Source organism: Peromyscus maniculatus, chromosome 1 (genome assembly GCF_049852395.1).
Source record: "Peromyscus maniculatus bairdii isolate BWxNUB_F1_BW_parent chromosome 1, HU_Pman_BW_mat_3.1, whole genome shotgun sequence".
Classification (NCBI taxonomy): Eukaryota; Metazoa; Chordata; class Mammalia; order Rodentia; family Cricetidae; genus Peromyscus; species Peromyscus maniculatus.
The window spans coordinates 27,621,685-27,640,723 of record NC_134852.1 but is presented as its reverse complement, the minus strand read 5'-3'; the positions used below and the strand labels follow the sequence as shown (position 1 = coordinate 27,640,723).

Genomic DNA, 19,039 nt, shown 5'->3' with positions numbered 1-19,039 from the left:
CTCTGATTGGTCAATAAATAAAACACTGATTGGCCATTGGCTAGGCAGGAAGTATAGGCAGGACTAACAGAGAGGAGAAAAGAAAGAACAGGAAGGCAGAAGGAGTCACTGCCAGCCGCCTCCAGGACAAGCCGCATGTGAAGATGCAGGTAAGCCACGAGCTGTGGGGCAGGGTATAGGTTTGTGGAATTGGGTTAATTTAAGCTAGAAGAACAGTTAGCAAGAGGCCTGCCATGGCCATACAGTTTGTAAGCAATATAAGTCGCTGTGTTTACTTGGTTGGGTCTGAGCAGCTGTGGGACTGGCAGGTGACAAAGATTTGTCCTGACTGTGGGCAAGGCAGGAAAACTCTAGCTACAGTTACTGCTCTCTACAATACCTTTATCATGAAGGGGCATTGGATCTTGTCAAAGACATTTAATGACACACTTTTGTGGAGTTTTTCTTTCAGTTTTTTATATGGTAGATTACATTGATAGAGTTTTGTATGTTGAACTATAGCTGTATCTCTGGAATGAAGCCTAGTTGATCATGGTGGATGATCTATTTTTGATGTGTTCTTGGAGTTGGTTTGCCAGTATTTTGTGGAGTATTTTTTCATCATTGTTAATGAGGGAGATTGGTCTATAATTATCTTTCTTTGTTGCATCTTTTTTATGGCTGGCTATCAAGGTAACGATGGCCTCATAAAAAGCTTGAAAATGTTCCTTCTGTTTAATATTATGTAGAACCATTTGACGTGTATTGATATTAGCTCTTCTTTGAAATTCTGATAGAATTCTGTCCTAAAATGATCTGGCCCTGGGCATTTTTTGGTTGGGAGGATATTTATGACTGCTTCCATTTCCTCAGTGATTTTAGGATTATTTAAGCAGTTTATTTGGTCTTGATTTTATTTTCGTAAGTGGTACCCATCAAGAAAACTGTCCATTTTTTTTAGATTTTCCAATTTTGTGGAGTACAGGTTTTTAAAGTATGATCTAATGGTTCCCTGGAGTTCCTCAATGTCTGTTGTTATGTCCCGCTTTTCATTTTTGATTTTGTCAATTTAGATATTCTTTCTCTGTTTTATGGTGAGTTTGGATAAGGGCTTGTCTATCTTGTTAATTTTCTCAAAGAACCAACTTTTATTTCATTGATTCTTTGTATTGTTCTTTTGTTTCTATTTTATTGAATCAATGCTCAGTTTGATTATTTCCTGTCAGCTACTTTTCCTGGCTGAGTTTCCTTCTTTTGGTTCTAGAGCTTTCAGGTGTGCTGTTAACTCCCTAGTGTGAGATTTCTCCAAATTCTTTATGTAAGCACTTGATGCTATAAACTTTCCTCTTAGCTCTGTTTTCATAGTGTCCTACAAGTTTGATTATGTTGTGCCTTCAATTTCTTGAATTCAAGAAACTCTTTAATTTATTTTTTATTACTTTCTTGATTCATTGGTGGTTCTGTTGAGCATTGTTCAACATCTATGATATTGTAAGCATTCTGTAATTTGTGTTACTGTATTCTAACTTTAAGCCATAGTGATCTGATGAGATACAAGGGTTTATTCCAATTTTTTAATCTGTTTGAGATTTGATTTGTGACCAAGTATTTGGTCAATTTTAGAGAGGGTTCCATGAGGTACTGAGACAAAGATATATGCTTTTGTGTTTGGGTGAAATGTTCTATAGATATCTGTTAAGTTCCTTGGAGTTACAACATTGGTTAGTTCTTTTACTTCACTGTTAAGCTTCTGTCTTGCTGACTTGTCCATTGGTAAGAGTGGAATATTGGGGTCTTCCACTATTAGTGTGTGGGGTTTGGTATGTTATTTAAGCTTTAGTAATTTTTTTTTACAAAATCATGTACCCTCTATTTGTTCATCATTGATGCTTCATCTTGATGGATTTTTCCTGTGATAAATAGGAAATGTCTTTCTCCATCACTTTTGATTAATTTTAGCTTGAATTCTATTTGCTTAGATGTTATGATAGCTACACATGCTTTTTTCTTAAGTCATTTTGATTGCTTTCTTATCAACCCCTTTATTTTGACGTAATGTCTTTCTTTGAAGTTGAGGTTTGTTTCTTATATACAGCAGGATGGATTCTATTTTTTTTTTACCAATTCTGTTAACCTGTGTATTTTTATACATAAACTTAGTCCATTGATATTAAGAGATATTAATGATCAGTATTTATTAATTCCTGTTATTTTTGTTGTGGATGTTGTTGATGATGTTCTTGTTGATAGTGTGTGTGCATGTGTTTCTTTCTTTGGGATTTTCTGGTGTGGGATTTATTTATTGTCTGAGTTTTCCTAGGTGTAGCTATCTTCCTTGGGTTCAAATTTTCCTTCTAGTACTTTCTGTAGAACTGGATTTGTGAATAGGTACTGTTTAAATTTGATTTTGCTGTGGAATATCTTGTTTTCTCTGTCTGATGTTGATATAAAGTATTTTTGGGTTTGGTAGTCTGGGTATGCATCCATGGTCTCTTAGTGTCTGTAAAACATCTGTCCAGGACCTTCTGGCTTTCATAGTCTCCATTGAGAATTCAGTTGTATTTATGATATGTCTGTCTTTATATGTTACTTGGTCTTTTTCCTTTGCAGCTCTTAATATTCTTTCTTTATTCTGAATATTTAGTAGTTTTATTATTATGTGGTTGTGGGATTTTTTTATGGTCCAGTCTATTTGGTGTTTTGTATGCTTCTTGTACCTTCATAGGCATGTCCTTTTTAAGTGGGGAAAGTTTTCTTCTATGATTTTGTTGAATATATTTTCTGTGCCTTTGAGCTGGGGTTCTTATTTTTTTATAATAATGGATTGTTGAGACTCACTAAGATATATTGACATATTAATAAAATGGTCAAAGGCAATTGACAATACACTTCTGCACAATGATATATACCAATCCATAAACACACAAATAAAATTTTAGTTATCAAATACAAAATATAACATACCTGTCAATATTGACTTACTACACATCATACAAAGTAGGAAGATTTATAATGTATTTTCTTGGTAAAATCCCTTAAGTATTGGTGAAATTATTAAGGCCACTCCACATAGTTAAGAGGAAGATTTATTTAGTGGATAACGTACAAATTAAGGAATAGGTAGGTTGCGGGGTCTGGGTAAGATATATCACAGTCCAGCGGTGTTCTCTGGAGCTCTGCTCAGTCAACCTCCACCTTCCAGGATCCTGGAACAGAGAGAGAGCACTGGCCCATCACAATCTCATGTCTCCAGGGTCCTCCCTTGGCCATGCCTTGTAGGCATGACAGTTGCTGAAGCCTCAATGGGGGTTGGAACATCCAGATCAAAGCTGGAATGGCTACCCACTACACTTAAGTGTCAAAAATTGAGCTGGGGTTCTTCTCCTTCTTCTATCCTTATTATTCTTAGGTTTGGTCTTTTCATGGTGTCTTAAATTCCCCTGGAGTTTGATGTCAAGAATTTGTTGTATTTAACATTTTCTTTGACTGATGAATCTATTTCCTCTATTGTAACTTCCATGCCTGAGATTCTGCCTTCCATCTCTTGCATTCTGTTGGATATGTTTGCATTTGTAGTTCTCTGATTGTTTACCCAGATTTCCATTTTCAGAGTTCCCTCAGTTTGTGTTTTCTTTATTGCCTCTATCTCTATTTTCAAGGCTTGAACTTTTTCGTGAACCTGTTTGTTTTTTTTTTCTTGGTTTTCTTTGATGGATTTATTGATTTCTTCCAATTTTGTCTTTGACTTTTCCTCCATTTCTTAAAGAAAATTTTTCATTTCCTCTTTAAGGTCCTTTATCTTTATGAAGTTATTTTTAAGGTCATTTTCTTCTGCCTCATCTGTGTTGGAGTGTTCAGGTCTTGCTGTTGCAGAACCACTAGGTTCTGGAGGTGTCATATTATTCTTTAAGTTGTTGAGTGTATTCTTACACTGCTGTGTATCCACCTGGGTTTTGGGTAATTAGAGGTACAGGTGTTGATTTATCCTCCACTTGGTGTAGGTGGCACCTGTGTCACTGGAGCTATTCTTCCTCCAGTTAGCACCAGTTAAAACTGTACCTCTGAGGGACATCTGATGCTTCTGCGACTGGTGGTGGAGCAGCCTGACCACAAGAGTCTTGCTTGCTGACCATCTGATGAGGCTCTTCCTCCAAAAGGTGCAGGTAGGGCTGTGCCTCTGGGGCCTGAAGATAATGGGGATACTGGTGAAGTGGCCTGTTCTTCACAGCCACCTGAATTTCAAGAAATCTCTCTCTCTCTCTCTCTCTGGTCCTTAAGTGTTCAAGGGAGGGATTTACAGGACAAGAACATAGTACTGTTTCACAAAGACCTACACCCCACATTCTTGCTTATCCTGGATTGTTCTGAGACTCATCATTTGCCTTTTAGGGACTTGTGTCTCATTTCAGTCATCATCAAACACCTGGGAAGACTGGCCCATGCTATGGTCCATCCTGGGTAGTTATATCAATGACAGGCCCACTCCTGGTCTCATGTGTGACATGTCTTTGCACACATTAACTACTGAAGTCTGCCTGTGAGTGATTCTCAGGAAAGCTCAGTGAGAAGTCTTATTATGTGAAATCTGTAGAACTTCTTGAACATCAGTGCATCAGAGGGTACTGCTTCAGGCTCTGCAGTGAATATCAGTAAAGCAGGAGGGACAGAGCACTCTCAGGTGTCAGACAGGAGTAGGTCAGTGAGAACCAGGAGAGACAATGGGCATCTAAGTCTAGATCCTAGGCCTGTATCACCAAGCTCTTCTGCTCAGCTCACATTTGGAAAAGACTGTTTCTCTCACACAGCACAGGAGACCCACTTCCTCTGAGTAGTCATTTTCTTCAGCATCTGACTGAGAGTCATCTTCTGCCTGGTTCCCAAAGACATGGATAGGGACTTGAGTTTAAAATGACCAACACTGGGTGAAAGAGGCCTTTGGTAGGATCAGAGGTCCTACAGAGTTCAATCAATCTTCTCTGTTTTTGTGCAGTATTGCTACCAAAGTTCACCATCACAAGAAACAATTCTAACTTCATGGAGAGTGAGGATGGTAGTATTAAAACATGAACATGAGAGTCAGAATACAATCTACTTGTTGAGGGAAAATGGTCAAAGACTCTCAGAATATGATGTCAGAGGGTAATTGGACTCTCACTTTACTGAATGTCATGACTAATGCAGGATTCTCTACATGTGTAACATGCAACTTAGTGAGTGCCAAAGGGACCCATTCAACCTGAACATTACCTGTGAGTAATTTGTCTCACCATGGTTACAACTGCCTAAATGCACATTTCCTGAGACAGTACACTTGGTCTCTCTTGAATTCATGACAAGAACCCACCACAAAGACACGTAAGCTGGCCAGGGCCTAGCGACACTTATCCTGAGCCTAGAGAGGCTCAGAGTGATGGAAACCAGAAACATCTCAGACTCAGGCTCAGTGCACACATGAGAATATACCAGAACTGTTTTTGTGTTGTGGTAGAGATATATTAGGGCTTGTGCTTGCTATATAAATACTTATTTACTAATCTGCACCATAGTTCTGGTTGGATCCCCTTCAACTAACGTTATTGCACAGATATTATAGCCTTCTGCAGAGGAAAATTTCCCTTTCTATCTGCTGACTTCACATGTGGCTTTATTCTGCTTGTTCCAGATCAGATGACCTGATCATATCCCTCTCAGATACTCATTTGCATCCAGAGGCAATCCACAACATCCCTGCAATGTTGCTTCTCACTCACTTGCACTATATTACTGGGCCTATGTTCTCTTATCCAGAACTTTGCACTGGTGTCCATAGGGTCAAAGTGAAAAAAATTACAAGTCTTGAGAAATGAATACCTACAATGACAGCATTGAGCTTTGGGGTAAACCTTGTTTTTATTGATAGATACAGAAATTAATTCCCAGCATGTGTCATGGACATGAACATATCCCAATCCTCTTATGAGATTCCAGTTAAGAATCTTTCTCCTCTCCTTTCATCTCTAGTTTCTCTTTTCTCACCTTAGACTGGTATTGGAATGTGAAGTGGGGTTTTCCCCCAGGACAGAGGAACTTCACAGGCAGGGTAACATTCATCTCTTTAGCATGCTTGATCTTTTCAAGGAGATTTTAGATTGATCTTAGTCAAGTAGATTTTCCAATAGTCACTCAAATCTTCCTGTCCCCTCCATTTGCTTTCATGATTGCCATGACCCAGAAGAATTACCAAAGCTTTGAAACATGTTCATGTTTCTTTACTCCAAATGCTCCCAGCTCCTGTCTTGTCTAGCCATTAATGGGCTGGTCTGATTCCAATGAAAGCAAAAGTAACATGTGATGGCCATTCTTGAGAGGCCTGTAATGAATCAGGATGAATCCTATGTTTTTATGATGCTGTTTTGTTAACTCTTGACAATGACTGTGGTGGGCATCACAGTGTTCCTGGGCTCAGTACCAGGGTAGTGGAAAAAGTGACACTCGGGGAAGATGTTCTTGATCTGTTCCCTAAGTGGACAGCAGCACTTGTGATGACCACAACACACAGAGACAGAAGCTCACTTGGAGTCTGATAAACTTCCTATGGATTCTCCCTGTAGAGGATGAAGATATAACAGATATAAAATGTGTCCTAGTTAGCATTAGCTGTCAGCTTGACTCATCCCAAAGTCACCTGGTTGGAAGATTAGAGTCTTGAAGCTCAGGCCACACCAGTCAGACTAATAAATGAGTGACCCACCTGCCTGATGAACTACCCTACTCCGTAGATTTTGTTCTCAAAGTCCTATCCCATAGCCGAGTCTTTCCCAGCTCATTACCCACCCTGCTGTCTGGTCATGTTCACATTCCTAACTGAATTCTGATATTCATGCATAGTATACACCAGTCCAAATAACTGATACAGACCACATCAGTCAGAGGAGCCTAGATATCGCTGCTATACCAAACAATAAGATAATCACCTATCTCCTGACTCAGACAGAAGCTCCATGCAAGATCAGAAGTCATTCTGGCTACCAGGAATCCAGGCCACAAAGACAAAAAGACAAAGGAGAAGACATAAACTAAGGAACAAACTACCAATCCGACAAAGTCAAACTCAAAAATAAAGTCCTAGACCTAATCATTCTAAACCTTGATGCCTGACCATCAGTGTAAGGATCCAATTAACAACATTCATGGCAACATGACACCACCAGAGAACAGCTATTCTATAATAGCAAGAACTGAAAATTGCAATTCTGTCAAATCATAAGAAAATGACCTTAAATACAAATTTAAGAAGATGATAGAGGTCCTTAAAAAGGAAAAGAAAAATATCCTTAAATAATTCAAGGAAAAGTTAAACATAATTGTAGAAAATATATAAATTTCTTGATGAATGCCAAGAAAGCCAAGAAACAAACAACCAGTTGAATAATATTATTCAAGACCTGAAAATTGAAATAGAATAAGGGGAACAATAAGGGGAACAAAACCTGAGGAAACTCTGGAAATAGAAAATCTGGGTAAGTGAACAGGAACTTCAGATGTAAGCATGACCAACAGAATACAAGAGAATTTCAGGAATTGAAGATATGATAGAAGAAACAAACTCATCAGTCAAAGAAAATGTTAAATCTAAAAATGTATCACAAGTCATTCAGGAAACCTAGGACACTATGAAAAGGCCAAACCTAGAAATAATAATAATAATAATAATAATAATAATAATAATAATAATAATAATAATAATAAAAGGAGAATCTTAGGTCTAAGACCCAGGGAGATAACTGTACTTTACATCAAATATATTTAGAACACGAATCCATGCCTTCCTGTCCCTATCATTTGCTTTCATGTTCTCCATGACCCAGAAGGAACACCCAGAGTTTGAACCATGCTCATGTTTCTTTGTGCCATATGGTGATAAATCTTGTCTGTTCTCAGCTGGTGATTGGTTTCTACTCTGATTTCAATGGAGTTAGAAGAGGCAGGTGATGAATATGTGTGGGAGGCAAGACTTGATTAGGGATGAATCTAATGTTTTTATGATGTTGTTTCACTTACTATTCACAATGTCTGTGGTGGACATCACAGTGTCCCTGGGCTCAGGATCTGGGAAGTGGGAAAAGCAAAATCCAGTTCAGATGTCCTTGAGCTGTGTCCTGGCTTTGAGGGTCTGGATGTGAGGGCCAGGCCAGTGGATATCAGCACATATGATGACCACAGCAAACAAAGATGGATACTCCCTTAGATAACGGGAAACTTCCTGTGAAATATCCCTGTGGAAGAGGAAGAATTGGAAGTTTGAAATATTGTCCTGGTTAACACTGACACCTTGACACAGTCCAGTCACCTGGATTGGTAAAAGAGTCTCAGCAGAATAACTGTCTTTATGAGGTTGGGCTGTAAACAGTTTTTTCAAGAACACACAGGTCACCTCTACCCCAACACTGAGGACATGAAACTCCTTACACAATGGCTCTTGGGCCACTCTCCTCTGTCAGGAATTTCACTGGTGACATTAGTGATAAAGGATTGCTCTTCAACCCTAGTTATCACTCAGCTGGTCCCTTTGTAGTCCTCAGAGACTGTCCCCTTCCTTCAGAAAGTAAATCCTACCTTCCCTGAGCAATGAGGACTCAGCTGGGACTCTGTGTCACAAAGACACATAGACAGGATGGAGGCTCCTTCTTGGGTGCTGACAGACCCAAGGCCAGGACAGAACAGATGTCAGGCATGAAACAAGTGATTGTTCTCTGAGGGCATGGGGATGCTTATCAGCCTTGTTGCTCAATATGTTGCCTCGAAGTGAAACATAAAGTGAGAAAAGTTGAGATGAATGTAGGACAGCACTGGGAGTGGAAGGGACAGAGCAGTGTCTTGGACACAGACCCAGCAATCGAAAGCCCATTGGAATCTGGGAAGTGCTCCAGTCTGGAAGAGTGCACATCTCAGGAGGAGGAAGGACAGCAGAGCCTGGGGCTCATGTATTAGCTGAATCTCTTCTCCTCAGAGGGAGGACAGCACAGTGAGAAGAGAGATGGAAGAGTCTTCCATGATTTCCTGCAAGGGCTACACCCCCTGGAAGGGGCTACTGTTCACAGGTGAGGGTACCCACTCTCTGACTGTGGAGGTGGATGGGAACTCAGAGGCAAGTTGGAGTCTCCTAAAGAGAACAAGAGCCTGAGAGAAGACTTGGGGTTTATGATGATAGTCATGGGGCAGAAGGTACAGCGAGGGACAGAGGTTCAGCAGCCTGAAGCTCTCAGTGGACAGGAGGTGATGAGAGGAAGAGAAAACCCCAACCACTCCCTATTCAAAGTGACTCACATTGGCTGCCATGTTCTGAAGATTGATGTCCCCAGTCACGGCAGGGTGACTCCAAACCTCAACAAGGGTGGGCCAGTGAGATGACTCAGCATGGGGAGACTTGACAACCTATATTCAGTCCTCTGCTCCCACAAGGTAGATGGAGAGAACAGACTCCTGCAGGCTCTTCTCTGGCCTCAATACAAGTACAGTGGCATGGAACTGCTCATATGCACACTGAGACATGTGCCTTCAGAAATATACACTTATAGTATAAAAGTAAATGGGAAATAATTTAAATCACTCTTGAGTATAATTATTGTCCTTAGCTACAAATGGGAACTATGTAGATAAACCATGGACACACCTTTCCTAACTTCCTTCCTTCTTTAGCTCCATCCTTCCTTCTTTCCTCCTCCTTTTCCTTCCTTCCTTCTTTTCTTTTATCACCAATCTCAACACAGTGTTTCTCTGTATATTCCTAACTGTCATAGAACTCACTGTGTAGACCAGGTTGGCCTCATACTCAGAGAGCTGACTGATTTTGCCTCCAAAATGCTATGATTCAAGGCATGCATCACTACCTCCCAGTTTCTTTCATTTTTTTTCTTTCCTCATTGTTGCATGAGACATTTTTAGGAACTCAGTCTTCCTAAAAGGTGACACTAGTGCCAGTCCTTACACAGCACTGGTTTTATCACACTAGAAATCAGTGTATTCAGAAACTGATACCAGAAATTGACTGATAACACAAAGAAAATGGGGAAAAAAGTCAGAACATGAGGAACTTCTAGAGGAGGAGGTCAAAGTGGCTTCCTCACATGAAATACTCTTTTTTTTGAGACAGGGTTTCTCTATGTACCTTTGTGCCTTTTCCTGGAACTCACTTGGTAGCCCAGGCTGGCCTCGAACTCACAGAGATCCGCCTGCCTCTGCCTCCCAAATGCTGGGATTAAAGGCGTGCGCCACCACCACCCGGTGAAATACTCTTTATGAGAGGAGAAATATGGGGATAATAAGGGGGTAGCTCGGCAGAGAAATTAGAAGATTACTCTGCAAAGAGTAAAGGACACAGCCAGGAGCCTCAACTGAGTTATGATCACACCTGCCGAGTACTGATTTTTTTTATCCCTTTCTTTCTAGCCTCCTTTTTACTCTGTTGGTACCAGCCCACCACTGCCCAAGTCACCATTGAATCAGTGCCTCCCCATGTGGTCGAAGGAGAAAGCAACCTTTTCCTTGTCCACAATCTGCCAGAGGATCTTTTATCCATATCCTGGTTTAAAGAGGGAGCAAATATGGACCACAGAATTGCAACCTATATACTGGAATACAACATAGCTCTGCCTGGAACAGCACACAGTGGTAGAGAGACAGTGTACCCAAATGGATCCCTGTGGATTCAAAATGTCACCCATAAGGACACAGGATTCTATATACTACAAACCATAAGTGGAGAAGTAAAAACTGTATCAAGAACATACATACACCTTCATGTGTACAGTAAGTAGTTTTTTGTGAATTCTCCATTCTGGGTGGGGATCAATCTACTAGACACACACAGAAGTGTCAGACCTGGCATATGCATACCTCCTTTCTGCACTATCTCCATGTTGAGGTTTGACAATTTCATGCAAGACACATTAAATTGTGTAGACTAACTGTAATAGATCAGAACCCTTGCACACAGGGCAAACTGAGTGTCCAGCTGGGTTTCTCTGTTGGACATATAGTGCAGAGACTCCCTCTATGGTATGGGCAGACCAAGGCTGTTCTCTCAGGGCACAGGGATGCTCATTTGCCCTTTTGATCACTGTGTGTTCTGGAGGACTGAGACATAAAGAGAGAAGTAGAGAGGGATATGGGGTAGCACTGAGAGTTAGGGGATAGAGTAGGGTTTTGAATAGCAAACCCCACAGGCCATGGAACTCTGGGAGATGCTCCATCATGGGAGAAGGCTCAGTTCACATGAAGGAAGGGTAGCAGAGCTTGGGAGCAGATGTGCTACAGAATGAGGATGTATCAGGCCACAGAGATACACCCTTGTTTCCCTCTGAGGTTTTCTAGGCACCATTTCTTAAAAAGAAAAATAAAACTTAAGATGAATCCAGGTTCTCACTATTCCCTAGTCCTAGTGGACTGGAAGTAGAGAAAGCTAGAAGGTGAAGTCAGGTGTTGACTGGACCTCCAAAAGGAAAGAACATAAACAAAAGAAAGTCAGAGAATCAGATGTCATGGTCTGTAGAGAAGAGGTAAGGGAGTCATGATCTCCACACCAGTATACACTGATGTGAACAGTAGTTTGAGGCTTTAATCTGGGGTCATATTGACACCTGAGCAGAGAGCACAATACAGAGGAAATCATATGTGTAGGGATACTCAAGACATGGAAGTCAGTAAATGACAGGAAGTCACTTACCCACACACCCAAGATAAGCTATGAACACACCTGCTCAAGACACAGGGCCTCATATTCGCCAAATACAAAGATCCAACTATTGATCAATCTCAATCTTCCCTTCCAGCCTCTCTTATGAAATGTGGGCGCCATCCTACCTCTGCTCAGCCCACTATTGAATCAGTGCCACCCAGAGTAACAGAAGGGTCAAGTGTTCTTCTAGTGGTTCACAATCTCCCGGAGAATCTTCAAACCCTTTTCTGGTATAAAGGAATTAATGTGTTCAAGAACCATGAGGTTAGCCGACACATAATAGCCAAGAATTCAAGTATGCCAGGTCCTGCACACAGTGGTCGAGAGACAGTGTACAGCAATGGATCCTTGGCTCTCCACAATGTCACCTGGAAGGATGCTGGATTCTACACTCTATTAACTCTGACCACAAATCTGGCAGCTGAAGTAGCTCATGGGCAGCTCCAATTGGACAGTAAGTGATTCTCAAGATCATTCAGTCCTGGGTTGTGTGTGTGGACTCACAGGACTCTCTTGCTTGGCCTCTGCATATCTCCACTCTAAACTGTGTCCCCATTTTGGTGTTTTAGCACTTAGTACAGGACACAATACCACAGAAAAATGGCCATAGATCAGATTCCTGCCCTCATTCCATCTTCAGAAAGGTGTGTGTGTGTGTGTGCGTGTGTGTGTGTGTGTGTGTGTGTGTGTGTGTGTGTTTCTGTGTGTGTGTGTGAAGGGAAAAGGTAAGTGCATGCACGAAGCATTAGACTCAGTCTTATCTTTTGGGGTTCTCATAATGAGCATGGTTCAGAGAGAGACCTTGGCATCAAGCAGATCCTCACAGAGAGGTGAGCACCAGGAAGCCCTTGTTCCAGGCTTCTGTCTGAGGATTGACTACAAGTGATCCTGGGGACACTTACTTCCTTATGTACCAGGTTTGGACTCTTACTTCCATATGGAGCTGACAGGGAATAATAGTTTTTGGATATGCACATCTCATAGCATTTAAAAACAATCAGTGCTTTGGCATGAGAGTCACATTCAAGGTGTTACCTGGTTACCTCCTTCTGAGACTCAGCATGGAGAGCAGAGCTGGAAATGTGCCCAGGCCAGCAGTCAACTGTACTCATGGACTTATAAGACTTCACAGGAAAGTCAGGGTCCCCAAGGTGAAGAAGACAGGACACAGATCCACCTGGCAAGTGCTTGTCCTCTGGGGTCCAATCCAGGGAATTCCTTCAGGCTAGCAAATAATAACAGGCTTTGCTGGTCTTGCCAGCTACCAGACATGAGCTCCAGTCATCCTATCAATCTCCAGGGGGTGATACTAGCTCACAATCAAACTCTAAGATGCTGCTTTCCTGGAGAAGATGAAAGAAACTTGAATGATTTCCATTTCTGAACAGACCTAAGGTCCCTCCCACAATGTCATTCTGACCTATGATGCTTTCTCTGTTTGAGAACAGTATTATGCTAGGGGATATGTTCAGCCTCATTCCTTCTAGCATCTTCCTTAGAGAAAGAGAGGGTGAACACATGGAATACCAAGCAAACAATAGAGACTTCCCTAAACTGTCAGGGTGGACATGGGCAGACCTGAACTAAACCTCAGCCAACAATAGAGGCTGGAATTCATGTTTTCTTTTGAAACCCTCCAAAGCAGGGTGAGTCCGTCCACACCTGTCCAAGACATAGGTGAACTTCTCCACACACAGGACATAGATTTCCTGATTACAACACTTTTTAGATGAGACCCCAAATGCTGATACTAGTAATAAACAATGAGTGTTCTTACATCACTCAGTTGGTCCCTTTCAGGACCTCACAGACATCCATCACATTCTTGCTGAGAGCAAATTCCACCTTCCAGAGCATTAAGGACATGAGGACAACTGAGTTGACAGAGGAGTTTCTGTGTCACAAAAATGCATAGAGAGGAGAAAGTCCCCCTCTTTGGTGCTACATATCCAAGGCCAGGACACAGCAGAGGTCAGCCCTGGGGTGAGCTATTAGACTTTGGAGCACAGGGATAATTACTGACCTGTTGCTCACTGTGTGGTCTGGAGGCCTGAAACATAATAAAAGAGATTGGGGAAGAGAATCACCAAGCCAATTCCAAGGGGAGGAGACAGCAGTGTTTGGACAAGGGCCCACCCACAGCCCAGATGACTCTGGGAGGGGCTTCTGCCTTGTAACAGGCTCAGGTCTAGGAAGGCAGGACAGCAGAGGTGACTTCAGGGTAGCAGAGCTGACTCCTGGACAGCAGATTTGACTCATAAACAGCAGAGCTGACTCTGGGGCAGTGTAGTGGACTCTGAGAAGGAGAAATGACTCCAAGATAGTGGAGTGTGGTGGCAGTGCTGGATCCCTTGGAGATACACCTGTTCCAAGGAATCACAATCCCTGCCTTGTCCGAGGAGCACTATGGAGAAGGGCTAGTTTCATAAGTAAAGAGAGAATTCCCTGACAGTGTGTGGCAGCAGAGAGCTCAGGTCCTGGCTGGAGTCTCCAAGGAGGACAAGAGTCTGAAGGAGAATCAAGGAGTCTTCTTTTCTCCTTTTGTGAGGATGGCACAGAGATAGACGGAGGTTCAACAGTAGGAAGCTCTTAGTGAACAGGAAATGGAAAGGGGTAGGGATGAAAGCCAGACTGTTTTCTGCTCAATGGTAATCAAGTGGCTGCTCTATTCTGAAGACTGATGTTCCCATTATGACAGGGTGACACAGAAAAGAATCTGCCCTGGGTGGGTCAGTGAGGTGTTTCAATGAGTGAAGACAAATTCTACCAGGCCCAATGACTGTGTTTAATCCTCAGCCCTCATGTGTTGGAAGTAGAGAAACCTCTTACTCCTCAAAGCTGTCCCTTTCCCCACATATAAGTACTGTGGCATGCACCTGACCACATACCTACATGCATTCACACACACACAAACACACGCACACACACTTGAAATTGAAATAGATGTAAAAAAAAAATGAATCAAACTGGTGTATCCATTGGCCACAAAGTTGACAGCTTCATAAATAAACCCCTGGACATGCTGGATCATAGAAAAACTTAAATATATCAGAACCCCTCACCTGTTTTTACCTGCAGAGTGGAATACCTGTGCTGGGTAAACTCAGCCCCAGGTTGTCACCTTCAGTGCAGACCCTTGGAGCTATCACAATGCACATGATTCCTCTAATATTCTGTGAGGTCAGGCAGGCCCTCATTGAAGAAGTCATAGGATCCTCACAGAGAGCACTGGGAAGCCCTGGCTGCAAATTTCTGTCTCTGGATACACTCCAGATGACATTTGGGAGCTTTTTGTCACTTGTTGGTCTTAAGTTCCTGTTAGAGCTGTCAGGGATCAGGGCTTTATTGGTATGTGGAACCAACTAGTGCACTGTAATGAGAGCTATCGTTAGGCTAGATCCCCTCTATTATCTTTACCAGAGACTACACATGGAGAGTATAGCTGGTCAGGTACCCAGACCATTAACTAACTCTCCTGATGAAATCATGAGACCTCAGAGAAAGGTCAGGGTCACGAAGGAGAGAGAAAAAAAGGACACAAATCTTCCTTGGATGTGATTGTTCACTGGGGTCCAGTTCTAGAATTCTCTCCTGCAGTCAAATAGTAAAAGAGTTGCTGATTTGGACTTCATGCCAAATCTTTCCCAATTGTGTCTCACAAGTAAGCATAGAGGGGCTTATATTAATTATAAGTGCTTGGACATTAGCTCAGGCTTATTACTGACTAGCACTTACACTTAAATTAACCCATAATTCTTATTTATGTTTAGCCACATGGCTTAGTAACATTTCTCAGTTCTGCCTTGTCATCTTGCCTCCACAGTATTGATGAATTTATCTCTTTTTTCTTCTATCTTCCCTTGTAGCCTGCAGGTCCTTTCCAATCCAGCTCACTATTGAGTCAATGCCACACAATGTTGTTGAAGGGGAAAATGCTCTCCTAATTGTTCATAATATCCCAGAGGACCTTTTATCCTTTGTCTGGTACAAAGGGATACCAATTGTCAACAGTCACAAAATTGTACAGAATGTAGTAACCAGTAATAAAAGTATGCTGGGGTCTGAACTCAGTGGAAGAGAGACTGTGTACCCCAATGGATCTCTGCTGTTCCAACATGCTGCCCAGGAAGATGCTGGATTCTACACCCTACGAACTTTAAATGCACAGTTTGAAACTCAAGAAGCACATGTGTACCTCCACATATACAGTAAGTGATTTTTTGGGGTCTCTGAGTTCTGGTGGGTATGATTTCTCTTCACACACATACAGGAGTGTCCATTTTGGACTGACTGTCTCCTCTCTACATTGTGTCTCCACATTGGGGTTTGAGTACTTAGTGCAAGACACACAACAGGTAGACATAGTAAAGTAGACCAGAATCCCTCACCTGACTGCAGCTACTTAAGAGGATGTGTGCTGGGTAACTGAGCCCAAGGATGTCAGTCAGCTTCAGAATATCAGGGCTCTCACCAGGATCATGGCCTTGAGCGAGACCCCTTGGGAGTCAGGCCTGGCCTATCTTAGAGATCTATGGTTTAATCATAGTGAAGTGAGCATCAGAAAGACCTGGCTTCAGACCTCTGTTTCAGACTCAACACCTGGTGACCACGGAGAGCCCTTCTCCTGGGCTTGAGTTTGACGCCCTCTTAGAGATGACAGGGAACAAGGTGTTACTGACTGTCTAAGACCCATAGAGTGTGTAATGAGCTGTGCAGTGCCATGAAGCTACAGTTAGGTATGTCACCTGTCATCTCCTACTCAGTAGACTGATGCCAGGACATGTCAACTCTTCTGATGATGGGCTTAACAGACTTCACAGGAAGGTCAGGGTCCCCAAGTGGAGGTACAGAGGAGATATTTCTCTAGGCATTTTTTTGTCCTTAGGGGTCCAGGCTAAGGAATTCTCTACTGCAGGTAAACAGTAACAGATACTGCTCACCAGTGCAGCTCCCCATTCCAGTGTCATGCCATTGGTCATAACTAAGCTTAACATAGAGACAAGACAATGTGCACTAGTGAAGGGAAACAGACTCAAGAAATCCAGAGGCTGAATCAGGGTCACCCAACCCATGAGTGGCAGATCCAAACTACTAGAAGACTATCTATGTCATATCCCCAATGTCTCCACCCTAGAGGCTTTATTACGTGTCCACTGACTACAGATGGGCTTGTTGAGATCTCTGAAGGGCTACTGTCATTTCTCCCTCCTCTCTTGCCTCACAGAGCCTGTGGTACAGCCCTTTATCCTAGTCACCAGCACCAATGTTACAGTACAGAGCTCTGTGGTCCTAGCCTGCATTTCAACTGACACTGGAATCTCAACACAGTGGATCTTCAATAACCAGAGTCTGCAGCTCACAGAGAGGATGACCTTGTCACTGAAAAAGTGCCGACTCAGCATAGATCCTGTGAGGATGGAGGATGCTGGAGAGTATAAGTGTGAGGTCTCCAACCCAGTCAGCTCAATGACCAGTCTCCCAGTCAGGCTTGCTGTAATTAATGAGTGACCTCTCTTCTCTTACATTATAGCAGGGTAGGGGCATTTCTTTATCAATGGGGGATAGTAACAAGAAAAATCTTGTGGTGAAAATGGTCAATTACTACTCAGGTACAGCCAGGTTGGTGGCTCATGGCTAATCCTGGCATAAACATGTGTCTAAGGACAGGCCAGGATATAAAAAAGAGACTTGGTCTCCAAAAAGAAAAAGAAGACATCAATATAGTAAACAGAATTGCAAAGGAGAAAAGAGCTTAGGTTTTGCATTAAATATATAGACAACTCTCAGAATCCATGGAAATTAATTTCATAAGTGCACAAACTTCGGGATGTGCTGAGTCCCCTGTTAACATGCTGCAGTGTTTATATGGAAATAATGCATCCTCTCTTATACCCAAATACATTCCATGTAACACAGAAAAATCCTGTCTTGAAAACCCAAACCAAACAAAAAAGACTGCTCATGTTTGTCAAATGGCATCAGTTTTGTCTGTTGGAGACCGACTCTGGACAGCTGTGTCTTGAACCTTGTGTTACCTGCCACGATTTATCAAGCCTCGTGTAAATAAGAGGCTTTTAGTCTAACCTAGGAATGTAGGATTAAATAAACCTCTTTAAATCAGCTAGCTGCAGGGGCCTGGGACCAAAGCGACCTCCTGCTGACCCTCCTTAGGAATTTTCTTTGTCCTCTCCTCACTCCTGCTCCCCCTCCCTACCTGAAGCCCTGTTTATAAGCTCTAACACCAGTCAATAAACTGAGGCCTTGACGCAACTCAGACTGCTTTGTCTTTCTTCACGCGCTTGGTCTCCTTTCCCTCTCGCCCCCCATTGATTCACAGGTGGTCCCTCCTCGAGACCCTCGAATAACCTGGCCTGCTGGACGGGTCATTTGTCTTTCTTCATGCTTCTATCTCTGTAGGTTTTGGGATTCTTGGAATGTGTCTGTTTCATCTAGGTCACTCAAAAAATAGCAAGTAACTATTGAGTATTCATGGAATCCTTAAAATTCTGAAAATGGAATGCAAGGTGTCAAATTTCACTTCTAGTATTAATAATGTTAATCTTTTAAAAATAAAGCAAATCAGATTAAAGTTGTCAAAACTGTTAATCAGTTCAAAAAGCCAACTTTTGATCCATTTATTTTGTAAAGTATTATTATTTGTATCATTATTCAAACTAACAGGAAGTCAAGAGACCATGGAGAAATGATGCTTCCCTGCCAACTTTTCACGATTTGACTAGGTATCTTCTCCTTGTATAGCCTAGGACAACCTGCCTAGGAATGGTGAGATACACAGTGCGCTGGGTGCTCACACATGTCTATAACAAGTAAATAGTCCCCATACATACCAACAGGCCAAGCTGAAGGAGGCAATTACTTGAGGTTCCCCATTTGTCTAGATCTTGTGTTGTGAAATACAATATAACCAGCACAAATGTTGAACACACCAGGTACATCAGTCCAGTTTCAGCAAGTTAAATATGTCATATGTCACATAGTCACTATCCATCTGAACCTCCTAAAATATCTTGACATAGTTCACACATACAAGAGAAGGGACATTAAAACACATGGGAAAAGGTAGTTCTGCCTGCTCTAATCCATCACATTCCTAGATGATTCATAGATCATGCTTCATCCTTAGGTAACCAGTGGCTTATGTCAGTCATCATGAACCACCAGAGCTGAATACTGGACCACTGAGCTGAAAGCAGACCTGCTCCTGGTCGCCTGGTTGAGGTTTCCATTCACATATTAAGTCCTGGTGACAGGTTGTGAGGATACCCATTGAAGCCACATCAGAACTCTAATCATAACCTATATTTAGTACAGTCTTAGATAGCA

The 19,039-nt window shown here is 42.1% G+C and overlaps 1 protein-coding gene across 1 annotated transcript; it reads left to right on the top strand.

Annotated features, from left to right (window-relative positions):
- The first annotated feature begins 8,790 nt into the window (after positions 1-8,790).
- LOC143272929 (cell adhesion molecule CEACAM3-like) lies at positions 8,791-17,965 on the top strand. The gene is made up of 5 exons (XM_076570128.1): positions 8,791-9,059; positions 10,408-10,767; positions 11,790-12,149; positions 15,562-15,903; positions 16,920-17,965. Exons 1-5 carry the CDS (start codon positions 8,996-8,998, stop codon positions 17,201-17,203), a joined length of 1,410 nt encoding a protein of 469 aa, XP_076426243.1. The 5' UTR covers positions 8,791-8,995; the 3' UTR covers positions 17,204-17,965.
- The last annotated feature ends 1,074 nt before the right edge of the window (positions 17,966-19,039 follow it).